Source organism: Podarcis muralis, chromosome 7 (genome assembly GCF_964188315.1).
Source record: "Podarcis muralis chromosome 7, rPodMur119.hap1.1, whole genome shotgun sequence".
Taxonomy (NCBI): Eukaryota; Metazoa; Chordata; class Lepidosauria; order Squamata; family Lacertidae; genus Podarcis; species Podarcis muralis.
In genome coordinates, this window is record NC_135661.1 from 60473491 (window position 1) to 60495926 (window position 22436).

General features: G+C 45.9%; 1 protein-coding gene across 6 annotated transcripts in view; it reads left to right on the top strand.

Moving 5' to 3' along the window:
- The first annotated feature begins 1505 nt into the window (after positions 1-1505).
- Positions 1506-22436, top strand: part of COL16A1 (collagen type XVI alpha 1 chain) — a 138387-nt gene continuing 117456 nt past the window's right edge. For 5 of the 6 annotated variants that reach the window (XM_077931920.1, XM_077931921.1, XM_077931922.1 and 2 more), the window contains exons 1-2: positions 1507-1872; positions 8648-8781. In XM_077931920.1, the coding sequence (XP_077788046.1) occupies positions 8694-8781 (88 nt within the window). In that variant the 5' untranslated portion in view covers positions 1507-1872; positions 8648-8693. Of the gene's footprint in view, positions 1873-8647; positions 8782-22436 lie in introns of all 6 variants that reach the window. The other variant, XM_077931924.1, reaches the window with a different exon arrangement.

A 22436-nucleotide genomic window follows, 5' to 3' on the forward strand; every position in this document is an offset into this window, starting at 1 on the left:
CATCAGTAAAACATCTTCATTTAAAACTTCAGTAGATACTGATGGGTTAAAAAGAGGATTTCATATTGTGAAGACCTGCATAAACAGTGCAGCATTCAAAAGACGCCTGAAAGAAGTCAGGGGCAGTTCCTGCCAAACCTCTACTGGCAGGGAGTTCCACAGGTCAGGGCCTGCAACTCTAAAGGTTTGGTTCCTGGTAGAGGCAAACAAGACATCCATGCTGTGGGGAACCACTGGAAGGGCCCCAATGGAGGATCCCATGCTAAGGACCACAGTTTGATCCTCCTTCCCCACTGCACCCCATTGATGTATGCCAGGCTTTGCCAACTTGGTGCCGTCCAGATGTTTTTGACTCCCAATATGCTGATGGGAGCTGTAGTCAAAAACATGGGAGTCGGTGGTCTGATGGGTGCTGTGGTCCAAAAATATCCAGAGAGTGACAGGCTGGTGAAAACAGGACTCAGTGCTGTGCGGCTTTACCCTGCAAGAACTTGTTCACTGTTGAGTTCAAAGCCAAGAAGTTGATTAGCGAAAAGAACATATATTTCAAAAGCAGAATTGTCCTCCAGTAGTTTATCGGCAGCTTAAAATAGGGGCAGCGAAGAGATTCAATTATGTTTGCATGTTAATGAGAAACTACCTAATTTGCACTTATTGAACCAATGCACAAACCAAATCACAAGCTATCCCTTGGAATTCGCACATCTCTGAACTTTGCGATGCAGTTCTCCAACGAAACAACATATTTAAAAATGCATGTATTAGGGTAAAGTGGGGGGGGGGGAATGCACACATTACTGAAAATAAGATACCACACTGCCATTGTATCATAGGAAATTGTTTGCAAAAATGTACAATGGCTATGCTTTGCCTCCATGGTCAGTGGCAGCAATGCTTCTGAATACCACTTGCTGGAAACCACAGCAGGTAAGGCAGAAGGCTCTCGTGGTCAGATCCTGCTTGCCTTTTTTCCTACGAGCATCAGGCTGGCCACTCTGAGAACGGGATGCTGAGCTAGATGGGCCATTGGCCAACAGGTTCTCTTGTATTCTTATGGTCCCCAGAAATATTTGGGGGAAGCCATGGCTGTTTAAAGTGGCATGATACTGCTTGAAAAGTACAAAGTGGATAAGGCCTCAGCCTCAGGCAGCTTCCCGTGTTGCCATGACAATGGCATCCGGACGGGTTGTCAGCTTGGCTTCCACCTGCAGCAACTCCTTGGCCCTGAACAATCTCATTAAGACGTGTCAAACATTAGGAAGGCAAAGAGAGAGAGAGAGCACTATATAGAGAGCAGAGCAGCAGATGAGGTGGCTGTGGCTTTCGTAGCCTGTAGGCCTTTGTTCCTGTCCCAGCTGGGCTTGATTAAGCTCTCTTGGCATTCCGGCACGTTTAATAGCTCTTTGCTTCCAGCGCAGGGGCCTGGCAGAGAACGAGCGTTTCGTCACAGAGGCAGCCTCAAGCGCTTAAGGCAGTTGTGGGGGGGGGGCAGGGCGGGGGGGAAGAACCTTCAATTTTTCAACTCAGGAGGGAGAGTCTAAAAGAAGAGCTATCTGGGTTCTGAGCTGTCAAAAACTCTGTAAGGACCCCATCGAGCCTGCTCTGCAGCAGAAGCTGGGATCTGTTCTCCTCGTTGCCTCTGCTCCACCGATTCTCCGCTCTTTCTGTCTTGCACACCAGCCAAAAATAAAGGGGGGGGGGAGAGTTGCAAACAACTGAAAAGTTGGAGAGGAGGCTTGCCAGATCGGATGGTGACGTGGGCTGCAAGCTCCCTGCTAGTTTGCTTGCTTGCTTGGGACACGATTGCTCTCCAACGCTCCTCTTCCCCCACTGCTTAGGAATATGGCCAGCTGTGTGTAGCACCTCCGACAGGTAAGAGAACTAATCCCTCCCAGTTTGATTCAGAACTCTCTCTCTCTCTTGAACATCTGTTTGCAAGGCTGCGAGAACTTTTTGCTCCTGGGTGACTTTGCTTGCTGAAGCAAGGATGCTGTTTGAAGCAAAGCAGGGGGAGGGGGGTGTCAGCTGGAAGACAACTTTTCAGGCACAGTTTTCAGGCCACCTAAGCTGAGGGAGGTGTTTAGCTAAGCTGCTGCAAGTTTGCCATACCACCGTGGATCTCATGCTTTATCACCATGGTTGACTCCTGGATGAAATCCTTCCAGAACCCGGCTAAAAAGCAGCTCTCAGAGTTATCTTAAATTTGCTTAGCTTTAGGGCTCTGTGTTGTTGGGTGTGGGTCTGTATAGTGTAAGCTTAGGGAGATGCGGAGGAGCAAAGACAGAGGCTTTGTAATGCATCATGTACCTTTCCATAAACACCTCCAGATGTGCTTTATGTGCAATAAATCCTGTTTTAAGGGGGGCAATGAGAGGAATCCTTGCCTCTTAGGAGAAGCTTCTTTTCAAGCAAAAAGCATGACTGTATCCTTCTGGAAACAGGGCACCTTTAACAGGAGGTGAAGAAAAGGAGTAATTGTTGGAAGGGGATTTAGCACAAGCTTTCTGTACACACACCTGCGAGGAAATTGTAATGTGGGCTATGTGAGGCCCCCTTTTTATTATTTATCTAACTTGCAGAATTTACACAGGAGTGTGAATTCCCTCCCTCCCCCTTTCATTTGACACATCAATCAACCTGGGATCAAAGGAGGATCATAAATGCAGATCTCCAGATGGTGCGTTGCAAGTTTTTCCCTCCATTTAAAACTTAATCACTTTGGAGATTCCCACCCCCTGCTTCAAGGCAGATCAGCTAAAATGAACCAGGATTATTATTTATTATTATTATTATTATTATTATTATTATTATTATTATTATTATTATTTTGCCAGTTTGTGGAGCTGCTCACTGTAGGATATGGCCTGGCATAGGGTGGAGGAGAATTTTGTTTGGGCCAGGTATTTCAGCAAATTCATAGAACAATTGAATGGTGGATTGGAAGGGACGCAAAGGGTCATCTAGATGAATGCCCTGCAAATTGACCTAACCCACACCTTCCAAACATGGCTTGGGACATAGTTAACCTTCCGATTTCAGAATTCTCAGGATTTTTTGTGATCTTGGCTCAGAAAGCACCAAATTGCATACAAATGTGCATATTTTAGAACAAATTACATATAGGAATACATAAATATGCATTTAAAAACTTGCTTAAATACCAGTTTCTGTAGAGATTTTATATAGAAAAAAAAGATTAATGGGAAAACAGAACAGGATAGACTTATTAATGAGCACCGGTCAAATTGGCATAAATAGAGGGATTTGCCTCTCCTTTTGCCCCTCCTTAGTTCCTCATGCCATCCAGTGCAAACACCCCTGCAGAGATTAACTTGATGACTGCATAGGTAGAGTCAGGTCCCCCAAATTATTTAAAGCAATGTATACTATGAAGGGGCCAATAGACCTGCATAACTTCCTGTGTTTCATTTATGCAGCACATAAATGTGCATCTGAATTTGGCTCACCATGCTTGAAGTTCTCCTAAATGTGTAGGGACATTGCAGAGCTTACCATGGACTGCTGTTTGGGAATGCTTTGCAGTGTCCTATTTCCACCCCCCTCCCTTTCAGTTTTGGAGCTAACTGTGGCTAGCATTCTGTCTGCACTGGTGTTTTAGTTACCCAATAATTAGCCCAAACCCAAGCATGTAAAGCTGGTTCTTTTAATCACAGTTGCAAAATGTGGCTTGGCATCAGCTACGGTTCATGGAAAGACTGGTGTGGATGTCCTTCTAACATCATGGTTAGCTTTAAAACTAGAAGGGAACAGTGAGTCACTGCACAGGTAGCCAAGGTAGGAGTGATGACAACGAGTGTGCCAGCTGGTGGGGCACCCCACTTCCCTACTCACAGGGGAGCCTGGGCAGCGCTAAGTGGGAAAGCGCTGGCAGAGGAGGTGGAAGCCTCTGCCTTGGAGAGATTTCAAAAATCTTTCAACTGCTGGGGCAATTGATTTGGGCTATAACCCATGCATTTAAAAGAGCTTTGCTGGCCTCTGCTTCAGAGTCCCATTCAAAGTGCTGGCAATTGCTTTCAAAGCCTTAAAGGGCTTAGAGCTCAGGGGGCCTGACAGAATGCTTTCTCCCATGTTGATCTGCCTGTGCCCTCTTAGGCCACTCACTAAGTATTTCCGTCAAGTGCTGCCTTGGTTAGGTTTGAGGTGAAGCAGGTGGCAAATGAGGAAGGCAGCATCTATGCCTGTAGCACCCTGACAATGGATCATTGCCTGATCTCTAGGATGCTGACTTGGCGTCCATGTGGTTTTCCTTTTGACATCAGGCAGAGCACACTTTTGGTTTCCCAGACCTTTTAAATTGCTGAAGTGTCTCTTCTGTGGATTGAACTCTTACTTACTGTTTTTATCTATGTGCAGGTTCTGTGTTTTTTTTAAAAAAATATTATTTCTTTTTAAAAGGTGTTGCATATGGTAGGATACAATAACAACACAAACAGGACATGACATAACAGTGCACATCAAAGAAGTGTCAGTCATCACGCCCAGAAGGTCACATCCAGAGATAAAGAGCAGCTTGAGAATCTGTAGGAACAATTTAATCAAGAAGGTGTCTAGGTAATAGGTCCAGCCAAAAGGGGTTTGTTTGTTTGTTTGTTTGTTTTGTTTTGTTTTTTAGTAGTTGGTGGTATTATAAGGTCTCCCTGCCTGGCTAAATGACACAAATGGGGATTCCAACTGCCTGCAGATTAATTTATCACATTTACTTTCAGCCCTCAAAACACATTGCTGTTGGGTCAATTTTTTTTCTGGCCACATTATGGTCCACCATCCTTGATTAGTGAAGCATGTTGACTTGTTTCCACTGATGGGCAATTTCTATTCTTTCTGTAGCTAAGAGACAAATGATAAGGCATGTCAAGCCATTCATTGGGGGGGGGGGAATGATAGGAGAACCAGTCCTGGATCTAGAAACACAATCTGATTAACAGTAGTAATTACTCGGACTACTCTAGACCAAAATCCCTGCACCACTGAACACATCTACCACTTGTAGGACATTGTTCCTATCCAATTGCACCATGGTTCATGTGACTTAGCTTCACAGTTTGAGTGTGGCCTCCCTCACCCTTACTGACACTGGCTTCATCAGTAGTTTTAACCAAATAGCTTTACTCTCTTTTTTTTATTTACATTTGTGTTAGGGGACTCATAAAGTGAGTTTTATGTAGGGCAGTAAATAAATGCTTTCAATAAATAAATATAAATAAAATATCTCAACAGTTCACTCCTGGGCAGGCCCTTCATAAATCTCCAATTTCCCGGTGTTATTCAGAATGGCTTGTTTCCCTGGGTTAGGAATGTGTGCACAATCCCTGGGCTATTTTGCTACAGGCGCTCCCAAGTCCTCGTAAAACACAATTTGCAGAAGAAGGTTAAACCTCTGTGTCTCTGGGAAGGCACAGCAAGCTTCCAGGGAGTCCAGACATTCCCCCCGGAAGTAAAGATGGAGTCCAAAGAGAATTGTGTGACAGAATTTTACCTGGGCAAAATTTAAGCCAAGGGACTGCACCCCAGGAGTGGGCCCACTGACCAGAGCACCCTAGACCTGGTGTGGTGAGGAGGTAGGATCACTGGGGGAGGGGGGCACAGAGAGTCCTTTCCCCAAAGTCCCTCCAAAACCTGGAATCAACACTGTTCTCTTCAGACTAAACGTAGGAGAAATCTGAGGAGGCTCAAACCATTTTACAAAGGGTATCCCATAAATACCATAACCGAGACTGTGGTTTGGCAAAAGGAAAAACTGAGCAGAATCTGGAGATGGAAGGGAGATGTGAGGGATTTCAAAGGAAGTCTGAAGACTTTTGATAAGACTTACAAAAGCATTCAGGGGTAAGTGTGTGTAAATTCCTATCTGCAATAGTTGGTCCAGCCTGAGATGGGAAGGGAAGAGTTTGGTTATAGGAAATGAGGAAATGAGGAGGAGGAGGAAGAGGAGGAGGAGGAGGAGGAGGAGGAGGAGGAGGAGGAGGAGGAGGAGGAGAAGAAGAAGAAGAAGAAGAAGAAGAAGAAGAAGAAGAAGAAGAAGAAGAAGAAGACGACGACGACACATAGTGGAGCAGTTGTAGGTGGCTAGTTACTGGTTGGTCACTGTGTGAATAGGATGTTGGATGCCTTTGGATGCTTTTGGCTCTTCTTGTGAACTTGGAACATCCTCCTGTGCTCCCCCTACTGAGGAAAACATAGAGGAAGGGTCCAAAGTTGGTGCCCCCCCCCATCCGCAGACTGGAAACTTGGCTGTGATTCCTGAAAGACCTGCTCCCTGCCTTGCAGGCGTTTTCCCACCTGGGCTGGGAAGGAAAGGCCCTGACTGACTCCAGCTACAAAAACTGAGGCTGCTGAACATAATCTTGGGCTGGGGTGTTGCTTAGGTTTTTTTTAGTGAGGGTGGGTTTGTTGCTGTTGTCACTGTTATTTTTTTTGTATCTTTATTTTGTATCTTACGATTTATGTGGAAATTGTTCAACTTGGTTGTGTGCTTTTTGATGTTTTGTTTATTGCTTATGCCTACGTTTGTTATGTTTGTACTTATGTAATTCTTAATATGTTGCATGCCACCTTGAGCATGGTTTTGACGTTGGAAAGGTGGCATACAAATGAAATGACTGACTGACTGATTGATTGATTGATTGATTGAATCGGCATAGTCCATTTCACAGCATCATTCTGCTGCATGTATAGATCCATTCAGAGGCTAAACAACCAATGATTTCTGGATATCGAGACATTGTAAATTAACATTTTGTATTAAAGACATATGGTCGTATCCAACTAAGTTGGTACTCAGAGTGGACCCATTGAAATTGCTATCAGTGGGTCTACTCTGCATAGGACTAACATTGGATACAACCCACAGGTGACAAGCCAACCAAAGTTGTTGTTGTTGTTTAGTCATTTAGTCATGTCCGACTCTTCGTGACCCCATGGACCAGAGCATGCCAGACACTCCTGTCTTCCACTGCCTCCCGCAGTTTGATCAAATTCATGCTGGTAGCTTCAAGAACACTCTCCAACCATCTCGTCCTCTGTCGTCCCCTTCTCCTTGTGCCCTCCATCTTTCCCAACATCAGGGTCTTTTCCAGGGAGTCTTCTCTTCTCATGAGGTGGCCAAAGTATTGGAGCCTCAGCTTCATGATCTGTCCTTCCAGTGAGCCCTCAAGGCTGATTTTCTTCCAACCAAAGTTAGTTATATGGAAATTCATCAGGTTTCAGTGGGGAAGTTAATCTTAGTAGCAGTGAGATGAGCCTGCTCAGAAGGGGACAGAGCAGGGCAGCAGCAGGGTCAGGATAGTTTTTGGTTGTTGATGCCATGGCTACAAACCTTGTGCTCCCCAGGTTCACCCCACCCCACCCCAGCTCAGCAAGTAGGAACATTGTTGCAAACAAGGAACCTCTGCCTCTCCAACACCATTCCTCATGTGCCACGACTAGTTACTGGAATAATAACGGAGTTTACAGCAGGTTCTTTCCTGAGCTGGCAAAATCAGTCCTCCAAAGTTCAGTCGCAGCCTTGCTAACCATCCCGACACACCCCAAAAATATTTCTATCCTGTTTTCTGGACACTGGCACACATCTCGCCCCTCTTGGAACAAATAACCCCCCTCTGCACACACCAGTTTCTTCTTGTATTTGAAGTTTCATCCAAGGTACAGGCCAGGAGCAAAATTGGGCCTGGGGAAATTTAGCCAAAAATGAGTCGGGGACACTTAGTCTTCTTTTACTCGGCTCTCCCCTGTCATAATGGACCTTCTTCCAGAAGACTCGTCATTCCAGAGGCTGGGGTTGTAAGCAGGGTTTCCACTGAGAGCAAATAAAAAAAGAAGAAAAGAGGAGACACTAATTTGAACTACAAACAATTCTACAAAATATCCTGTCAGCTCATCCCTTAGCACCAGAAGGCTCCCATAATTGCTTCACATCAAGGAGTCCACAGAAGCTGTGCAATGCTAAACCACGATTCCCTGAAAGCAGCTTTCCAGATGTAGCAGCTAATCTGGGCTCTACTCATTACACACACACACACACACACACACACACACACACACACTCCGCCACACAACCACCACAGGCTTATCGCTGCAGCCAGTGGATATTGCTGAAAATGACATTTTGATGCAAATTTGGGCAAAACAGGACTGAAATTTTGCAACCACCTTAAAGGGCTTTGAAAGGATGGGTGGCATGCCTTGAGGTTGTACAGAGCAGTCGTGTACCCCTAATTTAGCACCACTTAGGGTAAGAAGTAGCCAACTTGGTGCCCTCCAAATGGGATTGCTGGGAGCTGGAGTCCAAAAACATCTGGAGGGCATTATGTTGGCTACCCTGACTTAGATCCTGACTATGTGGTACAGTCATCACTTGGAAAGCAGTGTTAAATAGCCAGGCTCTGAGTGTTGAATTCTGATGCTCTTTCTGAAGCAGACAGAGAAAGCTGGAGGGAATCATAGTCTGCTTATCTTATCTCCCCTTTAGTAGCTAATATTACCACTGGGTTGGGAAGTGGAGGAGCAGGGATAATTAGCTGCTGAGATAGAAGGTGGGTCTTTTGTTGTTCCAATGAAATGGCAGACATGTTGACCCTTCTCTTTTCTCAAGGGGCCCTTGCTGACATCTGCTCCCTCTTTCTTCTAGGTACAGCATTCCCAGCAGTGCCTGCCTGGGCTACCAAAGACCCACCATGTGGGGAACCCCTTTTTCCATCTTGTGCTTGTTTGGCATCGTCTTTGGCACCAGCAGAGGAGGGAAATTGCTTGCTCCTCAGGAAGGTAAGAGAACCATCATGGCTGACACAGACGGCCAGTTCCTTAATGGGATGTAGATTGATCACTAAGATTGTGTTGTGCGATACACGTCAAAGAAATCCACAGAAACGGATCCAGGCTCCTGGTGTTTGGAATGAATGTTGGGTTTCAGGTGTCTGCACCCTTTGCAGAGGCAGTTTGGCTTTGTACACGCTTTCCCTTTTCACATCTTACAGTAAGTGAAGTCAGGATTCTACTGGAAATAATGTGTAACTTTTAATGAACTAAAGCTGAGCCCTACCGTTAATTAAAGTGCCAGCGAAGCAAACTGAAAAACATCCAACTGAAAGAGTTGCAGCAGTTCTCAGCATTAATTAATTCAAGTTTCAGTGTTGAATATATGCAAATCCTTTTGGCACTAAAGAAAGGTTCCAAAACTATGACACCAATGAAAGATGGGATCCAAATCGTTTTGATGATTACTGTGGCTAATTCACGCAACACTGTGTGAGGTGGCAATGTCTTTTAGGGCTGCCTTTCCCCCTTAATTTTCTTAACATACTGTTATAGGTTGGGTGTGGTGTCAGTCTGGATGATGCCCATGAGTCCCTTCCAACCTGTGATCATGTGACTGTGAGGTTACAATCTACAAGAGGAAACCTGGTTAACTTTTGTTAAGGTTATGGTCTCAGCTGGCCTGTTAAGTGCTGCCATTTACTAGTCCAAAGAGGTTGCCATAGAGACAAATGGGAGTAACACCCCCTCACCTCACCTAGTTGGAAGAGACATCACCTTGTAAGGTAGCAGCAGTACAATGGCCAGAGATTTGTACATGAGTTTTGGCTGATGCTGGAAGCTGGAGAGGCTTGTCTTGCTCGGTGCTGGTCCCAAGAGCTTGGGGCTTCCCTGTAACCCTAATGGGGAAGCAAGATCTGTTGGGGTGTTGCTGCTGAGATCCCCTCCAGCCTATGGTCAGGTTGTATATACGTGTAAATGAAACCATATATCCTAAAGACACTACAGTCTCCATTGACTTTTCCTTCCAAGGAAATGGAACCCTGGGGCAAGCACAGGAACCCCTGAAATCTCTTGCTGCCTGGAGATTGAGGTGTGAGCAACAGTACAGTGGTTTGGTGTCAAGGATGAAGGTGGCCTTGGGGCAAGAACTTGGTTATCCACCCCATTATCGCATATGGAATCAAGCCCCTGCTTCAAAGAGCTTACACTTTAAAATTCAGCACCAGGGAATCAACAGAAGAAAGAGAGGAAGGTGAGGCAGAGGAAGAATATGCAAAACATCAGGCTGTTCCCCATGATAATGTTATAGATTGATAGGTGCTAGAATTCAATTAAGGTTTGGGGATGTCAAAGCTAATTTCCTTAGAGATGATAGCCAGATTCATGTGTGTTTAAGGTAGAATAATTGAATCATAGAGTTGGAAGGGATCTCAAGGGTCATATAGTCCAATTTCTGGGTGTGTATTTAAGCTGTGTGATATTCTGTTAATCCTTTAATTAGCATGTGTGAAGGCTCATTAAGTCAGACCCAGTGTGCTGGATTGTGTGTCCGACATTCTTAATCCATTGAAATCAACATGGGTTCAAAGGCAATGGAGTCAGCCTTTGAGGTGAGAGTCTGGGGGTGTAAGCACTGCAAAAGCATCATAGAACTAGGTGTGGGAATACAGATGAGTGGGGCCTCTCTCTGTGTTACAGAATACCAGGGCTTAGGTTAGCAAGGTTAGAGCAGGTGGGATGTGACTGTTCTCAGGAAAAGGCAAGCTGCAGGGCAAGGCTGCTACTGCCTTTGTAAGAGGCTGGCCCCTCATGGGATGGGATGCTCAGAACCCCCTTCATTAGGCACAGGTTGTATATATGTTCAAATAAACCATATATCATAAAGACACTGCAGACTCTGCTGTGCCCCATTGTCCAAAAGGGAACACAGATCCTGGTAAGCACACCTGGTACCCCTGGAATCTTGCACCACTCAGAGATTGGGGTGGCATGTACCAATATGTAAAATAATAAACGAAGGGAAAATGCTCCTGAGCATGTGGAAAGGGCTCTTTGTGACCACTGCCTAACTTCAGCTTCACAGTTGCTACTGCACTTGTGCACACTGCTGACCATCCTGCAAAACTGGTGCATGTGTCAGCCTCCAGCAAGAGGAATTGCAGGGCCTTGTGTGTGTTTTCTACTGCTTGCAAGCCTGGTGCTGCCTGCCACAAACATCTGAGAGGCAATCTTGTCCCCAGGTGTGAAGGTCCTTGCAGTGACCTCCGGATCAATCCCAGGCCGAAAACACTGTGATTTCTGCACCACCTCCGCAAGCGTGCAGGACTCTGGAGGGCAAAATTCAGCTGTGAAAGGCAAGATAAACCTCGGCTCGTTGCTGAATTAATCTGCTGGCATCTCCGACTGACGGATAGAAGTGCTCCAAGGTGCATGTTCAGCAACAATTTGCTGTGACTGATAGCTGCCTTCATCGCTCCTGGCATTTTGCTGCAGGCGGCCTCTTGAGACTTTCGTGGGCTGTCCATGCAGCAATATGAAACGGACTCCATCACCCCGCCTGGGTTATCATAGCTGGATGTGCATATCTGTCCGTTCAGTTCAGATCCCCAATTCGGTCTCCATTCCTGGGGAGCTGCTATATCTAGCCAGGGAAAGGCCAACTTTAGCGTCGTGGAGCGATGGGGGGGGGGGGGGAGGAAGGCACTCTGCTTCTGCTTGGGGGCCAAAAGTGCATGTTTGCCACAAAATTGGCTTCTTTGCAGTGGGAAAATGTAGAAACCCCAAATATAGGTAAATATTAAAGAAGGGAATGATAGCTTGATGGAGAAGGGACTCAACTCGCTAGTGTCAGAGGATAATGCTTTGTATGCAGAAGGTAAAAGATAAAGGTAAAGGGACCCCTGACCATTAGGTCCAGTTGTGGACGACTCTGGGGTTGCGCGCTCATCTCGCTCTATAGGCCAAGTGAGCCGGCGTTTGTCTGCAGACAGCTTGCGGGTCATGTGGCCAGCATGACTAAGCCGCTTCTGGCGAACCACCATTTACCTTCCCGCCGGAGCGGTACCTATTTATCTACTTGCACTTTGATGTGCTTTCGAACTGCTAGGTTGGCAGGAGCAGGGACCGAGCAACGGGAGCACACCCCGTCGCAGGGATTCGAACCGCCGACCTTCTGATCGGCAAGTCCTAGGCTCTGTGGTTTAACCCACAGCGCCACACGATACTGTGTCCAAATGCCAGGATCTCTGGGGTTGTTTTTTTTTTTTTTAAATGATTTGGTAGCAGGTGATGTAAAAGACGAATAATTGTAGGCAGTAATGGGCAAAAAGTACAAATAATCTAGCCAGGTATTGGGAGCTTCCTATGTTTCAAAAGTGTAGATTCTTTCTCTCTCTGACATACAAGGGAAACGGTGGCAAGATTTCTACCTCACTCTGGACCCCTCCAAACCAGAGATGCTTTTTGTGAGTTTATTCTGCAACAGGTCATTGATGGAACAAGCGTGCATTAAGTGCTCTGGAGGCTGCTCCACTATAATAGTTCCAGTAAGAAATGCCCTGTATGGGAACATCTTATGCTCAACAAATGTGTTGAGGGGTGTGCGTGCATGTGTGCAAACTCGCATGTGGGGGTGCTGAACTGAGTCTTTGCCCTGGGTGAAAGAAAGCCTAGATTCACCCTTGGGTGGTGGAATGTCCTTCATGGGATGTTTTTAAACTCTACTATTCTATTATCCTATGACCTGAGTGCAACAGCAGCACTCTCTTGCGTTTTCCAGCAACTGGTCTTCGGGGATACAGTATTTTGTCTCCAAAACCAGAGGCCTCCTACATGCATAGCACTTGCTTTGCCACTGAGCTATATAGACTTTCCCCAGAGTTGGAAGAGGGAGTGGCTCAGAGGAATGCAAGAAAGAAAAGGATAGCAGGGAGAGAAAAAGGGAGAATTGGCAGGAGGGAGAGGTACAAATAGGCAGGAGCTGGAGGGCAACTTTTACATATGGATTGTTTAAAAAGAACAGAATCTTTGGTTGCAGGCCAGCCAAAACTCAACTGGGAGGTGTCTGTTGTGCAAACACTGATGGGCGTGGAATTAACACACGGTGCATTACCGAAAAACTATTGTTGGATTAAAGGATGGTTCAATTACTCCCTGACAGTCTTCTCCACAAAAACTGCCTGCAAGATATCTTGAGCTGAAGGACTGCTGAGAGAATTTGACAGATCAAACATGAGTCACCTTTTCCTTCACACCTCCCCACTCCCTCCCTCATAATTTTTACATGTGTCTGGTACTCAGTGAGCAGATACCCCTACCTCCTTCCAGTCCACTGGTCATATTTACAGTGCTGGTAATACACACGGCACTTTGTACCATAAGCAAAACTGACAATCCTCAGTCCCCAAGGAGCCTACAGTCTAAAATTCCTACTAAGTTTACCCAGCGGGGGCTTCTGCAACTCCATCGCTAAGTGCATAACCCTCCAAGTGTCCATATTTTCCAAGGACAGTCCCAGAATTACAAAAGCCATTGTGGCTTCTGATTTGATCCCAGAATGTCCCAATTTCCCCTGCCAGCACTGAACTCAGGGAGGAGGTCATAAGCCAGCACTTGTCCTCAGTGGCAGTAGCAGCCATGGCTGCGAGGAGGCATCCCGTTGCCTCTGCCTGCCAGCCTCCTCCCTCGGGCAGGTTGTAGCAGCACTGGAGAGTGGGAGAGGAGGTGGAGAGACTGCAATCGCTGGAGAGGCCCAACCCTGCAAGGCCACTCTGGGCAGGATGAAAGGGGGAACGGACCAGGGCGCAAGAAGTCTTGATTTTTATTTTTTTTAAAAAGGTTTTATGCATCTGTGTCTAATCTTGCCCATTTCTAAAATTTATTTACAGTCATACCTCATGTTGCATCTGCTTCAGGTTACGTCTTTTCAAGTTGCGTCCCGCAGCAACCTGGAAGCTCCGGAATGGTTACTTCCACATTTCGCTGCTCGCGCATGCACAGAAGCGCTAAATCATGCTTCGTGCATGCGCAGAAGCACTAAATTGCGCCGGCGCGATGCTTCTGGTTGTGAATGCTTCGAGATGTGGACGTGCCTCCAGGATGGATTGCGCCCGCAACTCAAGGTTCCACTGTATTGGTGGGTGGGTGTTTTTTTGTAAATCTACCAAAGAATAAAATACAATGAAATGAAATGAAATCAGGATTAAGGGGTTTTCTCAGGATGGTGGGCATGTCTGCTGGTGTAGCGGTGGTGGCACTTGCCCTTCTTCCAATAGGAAATGCTGTGCAGTGTGGGGGAGAGAAATGGGGGTCAGTGGGGGGAGGGAATGAGAAATGTCCTTATTTCCATCTGATGAATGTTGGAGGGTATGTAAGTGGAGGGCAGGGAGAACTGGTGCCCAGACATACTGGCAGAGTGGTAAGCAGGGAGACCAGCAGTAGATGGAACCAAAGCCAATGGCAGGCAGAACCAATTCATTGGCATGTATAGTTATGCAGCTCCCGCAGGGTCAAACGAGAAGAGGAGAGCAGCGATAGCATAGGAATAACCCCGCAAGGCCCTTTGAGACTCCAAACACAGAGCCTGCTGCAATCGGAGGCAATCTGTTCTGGTTCCTTGGGCACAGAGTGCTTCATTTATGCATCTGTCTTTGTTCAGTGGCAGATGCACTTATTCCGAGCACATCTGTGGCTCCCGCTAGCTTTGTTTCAAGTCTTGGGGCGGGGCGGGGGGGGGGGGTGAGTTGCTTTCCTCTGCTGGATAAAGAAGGGGGTGGAGAATGTAACATCTTCCATGGTGGCTCCAGACAACAGGGTTTTTTGTTTTCATTTATTGCAGAATGTTTTAATCTAGTTGGCAGTCCCTCTCTCCCAACCCCGACCCATTTCCCCAATTGAAGCTATGAATTTGAGCTGGATCGCTGGTCTATCCTGCACAATATTGTCAGGCAGGAGCCTGGCAGTGGCTATTATCATAAGAATATGAAAAGAGCCCTGCTGGAGCAGACCAAAGGCCTATCTCATTCAGCATCTTGCTTTCCCAATGTTCAACCAGATGCTTAAGGGATTTTTGCAAGCCAGGCCTGAGGAGAACAGCATGTTCCTCCTCGTTGACCCCAGCAACAGGCATTCAGAAGCATTACTGCCTCTGGTGACGGAGGCAGGGCCTAACCATCATAGTTAATGGCCATTGATAGCCTAAGCCTCCATGAATTTGTCTTGTAGAGCCATCCAAGTTGGTGGCTGCTGGCCATCACTACATACTGTGGCAGAATATTCCATAGTTTAACTCTGTGCTATGTGAAGAAGTCTTTCCTTTTATCTCTCCTGAATCTCCCAGCATTCAGCTTCATTGTGTGGCCTCTAGTTCTAGTACAGTGGTACCTCTGGTTGCGAACGGGATCCATTCTGGAGCCCCATTCGCATCATGAGCAGAATGCAACCTGCATCTGCATGTGCGCGGGTTGTGATTCACCCCTTCTGCACATGCACGTGATGTCATTATGAGCATCTGCGCATGCACAAGCGGCGAAACCTGGAAGTAACCTGTTCCATTACTTCCGGGTCACCGCGGGACGCAACCTGAAAAGACATAACCTGAACCGAACGTAGCAAGAGGTACGACAATATTATGAGAGAGAGAGAGAGAGAGAGAGAGAGAGAGAGAGAGAGGAAGTAGGGGGGGGTTCCCTATCCTTTCTTCACCCCATGTATATGCACCTTTTAGTCTCCTTTTAGTCAGTCTTTTTTCTTAAAAAAAGACCCAAATGTTCTAGCCTTTCCTTAGAGGGAAGTTGTTTGAACTCCTTGTTTTGATCATGAACATACAAAAAGCCTGCTGCACCAAGCTAGTGGCCCACCTTGTCCAGGATCCTGTTCTCACAGTGGCCAACCAGATGCCAGTGGGAAACCCACAAGCAGGATTTGAGCACAAGAGCCCTCTTCCCCTCCTGTGGCTTCCAGTAACTGTTACTGAGAAAGATTGCTGCCTCCAGCTGTGGAGGCAGAGCAGAGCCATCAGGGCTAGGAGTCATTGATAGCCCTCTCCTCCTCCATGTATTTGTCTAATCCTCTTTTAAAGCCATTCCGGTGGCCATCACTGTCTCCTGTGGGGGCAAGTTCCATAATTTAACTATGTGATGCCTATTATTATTTTTTGTCCTTTTCCAATCTCCTTTTTGAGGTGAGGTGATCTGAACTGTACACAGGATCCCAAGTGTGGCCTTGATGTAAATTTGCCACCTTGGCATTCCTTTCCAGCATTCCAGGCTGAGAAAGGTCTTTCCCCAGCGCTGCTATGTGAGATCCTTGTAACTGGAGTTGCTGGCAGCTGAACCTGGGCTCCATTTCTGCTCTGCTGAGGCCCTTATTTATTCTGTCTCTTCCATTGCCTCTCTTGCACTGAAGGCTGCGCCCCTTTTAAAGATTTGCTTCACTCTGCCAAGTGCCTGAGGTGACATTTCCGCTTAGGTTCAGCGGTGGCTATAGAAACCATTTCCAACCAAATGGGACCTTATAAATGGATGTTCTGTGTCACAAATAGGACAAAGCCTGGAGATACATCTGCAGTTGCTTATTGGTTCTATTTTTGGAGCTGAAGATACTTTGATGCCAGGCCCAGACATTTTGCTTCCTGGGGTGGAGCAGCAAATTGTGCCCCCACCCCTACCAAGGTAGTCTACTCCAGAGTAAGATAATGCCAGTCATGTGTGCCTCCTCCCACCCCAGCTGTCAAAACACAATAATAGCAACACACTAAGTTACCAACCGGACGCGGGTGGCGCTGTGGGTAAAACCTCAGTGCCTAGGACTTGCTGATCGTAAGGTCGGCGGTTCGAATCCCCACAGCGGGGTGAGCTCCCATCGTTCGGTCCCAGCTCCTGCCCACCTAGCAGTTCGAAAGCACCCCTAAGTGCAAGTAGATAAATAGGTACCGCTTTATAGCGGGAAGGTAAATGGCGTTTCCGTGTGCGGCACTGGTGCTGGCTCGCCAGTTGCAGCTTCATCATGATGGCCACGTGACCCGGCTGTGTCTTCAGACGGCGCCGGCTCCCGGCCTCTTGAGCGAGATGAGCGCGCAACCCTAGAGTTGGTCATGACTGGCCCGTACGGGCAGGGGTACCTTTACCTTTAAGTTACCAACCATTGGCTGCCCTTTCATCTCAAACCAGTTGCCTAATGACTTTTCCTGTGTTTCAGGCCCAAATAGAATACAATAGAGCAGGATACGGTTCATGAGCAAGCAGAATGACTTAAGAGAACCTCATGGATAGAACTGTTGCCCTGTATCATAGCTTCCTGCCTGGATGGGCTCATTCCTGCTCTATCTATTTGTCCAATGCTCACATACTCTGGTAGTGAGCATAATATATTGAGGCAATTAAGCTATTCAGGTTAATGCTGTGCTGCCTCAAAAATACTGCCTGTCTCTGGCAGGGGCAGAATTTGGGTCCCCCACTGGCTAGCAATGCAGCCTCTCCCTTACCTGCTTATACTGATGATGTCCAGAGTTCATCTGCGCTCCCTCCAACTTTCACATGCTCTCCTTTCATTCGTCTGTGATGCATTAAACAGAAACATTCCGTCTTCCTGACTTATGAGCTTGTTTTTCCCAGTTATTGGCTAAGCACGCGGTAAATAGCAGACTCCTCTCATACGCTCACTGCCCCGATGTTCTTGATCATTTTCCTCTTCTCTTGTTTTGAGTTATCATGGCAGCTGCCACTATTGGCAAAAAAAAAGAAGGGCTCAGTGCCTATAGATTATGTGGGGGTGCAGCTCTGGAGAGCAGGAAAGAAAATGCCCCTTGAAATTTAAAGAGGCAGTTAAGATCTCCCTTGCAAAAGGCAAGCTTTGGGGAAATTGTGGGTAGGTGGGTGTTCTTGATTTCATTCTGCCTTACTATTGTTTTATGATGGCATTTATATTGTTTATTTATTTTAAGAAAACGTACCCTGATTGGAGAATCTGACTGAAGCTATCAATTGCCTGAATCAAATGAGTCAACATAATGCCATGATGTGAAGCCACAATTTGTTCTTGCCTTATAAAGTGTGGCTTGTTCTAACTATGGTTTAGCATTATGTACAAACTCAACAGCCTGGCTTAACCATGGTTTTTTTGTCCCTGACCCCACCCCACCTGCTCACTAAGCCACAGAGGCAATAGCAGGTGGTGGGGAACAAGCTTTGGATATTCCAACTGTGGCTTGTTTTGTCTTTTGTCAGATGACTCATGTTTTGTTGAACAAACTATGGCTAAAACAAACTATGTGTTTATGTGTTGCATGCAAGCATAACCAGTAGCTAGGAACAAGCAAGGCACTTGGGAAAGGCACCTTCAGTTTTTCTAGCTCTGCTACAGATTAAGGTAAAGGTAAAGGTACCCCTGCCCATACGGGCCAGTCTTGACAGACTCTGGGGTTGTGCGCCCATCTCACTCAAGAGGCCGGGGGCCAGCGCTGTCCGGAGACACTTCCGGGTCACGTGGCCAGCATGACAAAGCTGCATCTGGCGAGCCAGCGCAGCACACGGAACGCTGCTATAGATTACCCATTGTGATTTTGGTCAAGTTACTTAAGATGCCATAGAAAAAGGTAGTATTATTATCCTGTGTGTTCTACCTGTCTGTGCTCACCTGTTCCTCACTCCCTTTGCTCACTGGTGCTCTTCCTTGGGGCCAGAAGGACAGCTATTAGAGTCAGGGAAGTTTGGTGGTCAACACTGGACCTTGTTGAATGCCTGACAATACCACTTCTGGCATCAGAGGGTCCCTATAGCTACCTGTAAATATCACAGAGCATGTTATCTACACCGCATATCAGCTGTTTGGCTCCTCCATGGACAGTGAAAAATTCAAAGCAGTCATTTTGGGGGAAAAGCATCATGGAGAACTAGCCACCTGCAATGGCCAGAAGATTTTGCCTGTTGCTGTTTCAAGTTAGTATGCGAACTTGACCCTTCCACCCCTCGCCAGCTGTGGACAGATGTAGCTCCCCTTCCCGACTCTTCTTTCAAGCCTCGTTCATATTATTGAAACTCTGTTGACTTCCTTGGAAATTCCTCAGACGTTGCGTCAGAACATGAATAACTTCTTTGAATTTCACTTCTGACAAAATCTGGAGACAACTTGTAGATGTGGGGGAATCCTGCCACCAAACACTCCATCTTGAGACAGTTTAAAAGTTTTTATTCACTCTTTCTGTCACATTGCTATGTATTGATTTGAACCATTTCTCCCTTGCCTTCTGCCTGGAGGTGTTTGGGTGGCAGCTAACAGCTTCCCTCTCAAAGTCACTGTGGATTTTTGCTGAAGGCCAAATGGTTGTGATGTTGGCTCTTTATCTAGAATGTTCCACGCTCTCCTTTTGCTGCACAGAAAGTGCCCCAAATGATCTCCCAAGGGCATCCTATGGCCCACGCTAGCACATTGACTTCCCCTTCCCGTTGTTGTTGTTTAAATAGTCCTAGCAGGAAGATGTTAAGCAGATGTTGTTGCCTGGACCTCAGAAGGGCCCTCAGGAGCAGTTTTTCGGGAGCTGTGATGTCTCTTTATAGACACACGCTGCAGTGAACCGTGGCCACAGCTGCACACTGGCTGTGATGATGCAGCTCAAGCCAACACTCCAGGGAATGCTGCAGTTCCGAGATCATTCATCAGGGAGGAGTCAGTTTCTGACTTTGCAGCTCTCTGGTATGACACCAAAGAACATTAAAGAGAGCTCATCCTAATTTCAGCATCCTAACCCTAATTCCAAGAAAAGTCAACCAGATGCGTTGAAAGAGAGGTGAATCTGGCAAATTTCAGTTTCTCTCTATTTCTAATTTTTCCAGTCCTGAAGTCAGTTTGCCACATTTCTGCGCCACTAGAATTCGTCAGCTTTTTAGTGTGCATTGTTCCTAGTGTTTACATAGTTCTATGCTATAATAGACACATGGAGGGGGCTTGCAGGACTGCATTGCAAAATGGGTGTGGTGCAGATTTGTGGTTAACACATTGCTTTGTGAAATGTGAATTGGGTAGATTCACATTAAAATAGAGAGTGAACCAAATTTCTCCCCCATCCCCATCTCAGGGTGAAGAGGCAGCAGTACCCCCCTCTTGTTTTCACTGGTGTAATGTCTTCAAAGGTACACTGCCTCTGATTGAGGAAGTTTCCTTTAGATAACCTGGCTAACCATGAGCTTGCCTAATTGTGAGCTTCCCTTTTAAAACAATGCCAGTGTCCACAGACACATCCTGTGGCTGTGAGTTCCATAAGGCAGCTGGGCTTTGTGTAGAAGTCCTGCGTTCTTCCTTTTTTATTATTAAATGTATTTATACATTTGAAGGTGCTGGTTTTAACCTTCAAAGCCCTATACGGCCTAGGGCCCTCGTACCTACGGGACCGCCTCTCCTGGTATGCCCCACAGAGGAACTTACGGTCTTCAAACAAAAACACCTTGAAGGTCCCAGGCCACAGAGAGGTTAGGCTGGCCTCAACTAGAGCCAGGGCCTTTTCGGCTGTGGCTCCAACCTGGTGGAATGCTCTGTCACAAGAGACGAGGGCCCTGCAGGACTTGACATCTTTCCGTAGGGCCTGCAAGACAGAGCTGTTCCGCCAGGCCTTTGGTTAGGGCGCAGCCTGACTCCCTCCTTTGGCAACCTTTACAAAACTTTATGGCTGCCATCAATCTTGATTTTAATTAATTTTTATAATGTTTTTAATGTCGCACTATTTTGGTGTTGTTAGCCGCCCTGAGCCCGGCTTCGGCTGGGGAGGGCGGGATATAAATAAAATTTATTATTATTATTATTATTATTATTATTATTATTATTATTATATCCTGTCTTCCTCCAAAATCAGGATTCAAAGCAGCTTACAACATTTAAAAAACATCATCATCAAGAGTACAAAGTGACAATGACAGACCAGTTAACAACAATAGTTAAAATATATTAGAACACATTTAATAAGATATTAACAGACTTAAGAGGTAGAGGAGACTTTTCTCTCCCAGATTTGACATTGTATTTTGAAGCAGCAGGTCTTGTTTGGATACGGGATTGGATAAAATTGGAAAAAGAAGAAGAGTTAGAAGTAGAAGGACACAACAATAGATTTGGCTGGCACTCGTATTTATGGTATGGGAAAGGGAAAAACATAAAGGCTTTTCAAACTATATAATAAGAAAGTCATTAATAAGAGTGTGGGGGAAATATAAAGATCTGTTAGAGCAGAAAACACCATGGTGGCTGTCACCCAATGAAGCATTTTCACTTAAGACAACCCAAAAAGTAAGCTGGTTGACATATGTTTTGTTTGTTTAGTCGTTTAGTCGTGTCCGACTCTTCGTGACCCCATGGACCAAAGCACGCCAGGCACTCCTGCCTTCCACTGCCTCCCGCAGTTTGGTCAAACTCATGCTGGTAGCTTCGAGAACACTGTCCAACCATCTTGTCCTCTGTCATCCCCTTCTCCTTGTGCCCTCAATCTCCTTATGCCCTCTCCTTCTCCTTCTCCTTGTGCCCTCAATCTTTCCCAACATCAGGGTCTTTTCCAGGGAGTCTTCTCTTCTCATGAGGTGTCCAAAGTATTGGAGCCTCAGCTTCATGATCTGTCCTTCCAGTGAGCACTCAGGGCTGATTTCCTTAAGAATTGATGCGTTTGATCTTCTTGCAGTCCATGGGACTCTCAAGAGTCTCCTCCAGCACCATAATTCAAAAGCATCAATTCTTCGGCGATCAGCCTTCTTTATGGTCCAGCTTTCACTTCCATACATCACTACTGGGAAAACCATAGCTTTTACTATACGGACCTTTGTTGGCAAGGTGATGTCCCTACTTTTTTTGACATATAGAAGAAGGTAAACTCAAACTAAAAGAGTATGATGAGCTGAAAGACTATCTACAAAGTTGGTTACACCATAGGCAATTAAATGAAATTTTTAAGGAAGACAATAAAAAGGGGTTTAGTTATACAATCTCCGGATTTCAAAAAGAAATAGTGGGGGGAAATATTAAATTGTTTAAAAAAGCATATAGTATTTTATTAGAGTGGGAAATCAAAGATTAAAAAAAACCTTATTGGATCAGAAACACAGATATTTCTGCCAAGGGAAGAAGAGGTAAGAGTAATGCAGAAAGTACCACATCAATTTGAGGCTAAGATCTCCAGCCCTCCTGGGGCAGGTGCCAACTGACTGGCCTGGCAGAGATCATGGAAAAAGGAGTAGTGGAGAATTGGGTGGAATTAATCCTCTTCTTTGTATTTGATTACAGTGGTACCTTGGTTTACGAACTTAATCTGTTCCAGAAGTCCATTCTTAAACCAAAGTGTTCTTAAGTCAAGGCGTGCTTTCCCATGTGGGGGACTCAATTTATAAATGGAACACACTCAACAGGAATCGGAACATATTCTTATTCCAAGGCAAAGTTCACAAACCAAAACACCTACTTCTGGGTTTGCAGCATTCTTAATCCAAGTTGTTCATAAATTAAGCTGTTCTTAAACCAAGATACCACTGTGTGTATTTATTTTCCCCAATGAATATTTAACCACTTTTACTGTGATTTTTTTGACCACGTATATTGTTAAGGACAATGTAATGTACCATGGATGGATTCAATGTCATATTAAACATTTTCTTTGTGACTTATTATTAACATTATCTTATTTTATGTTG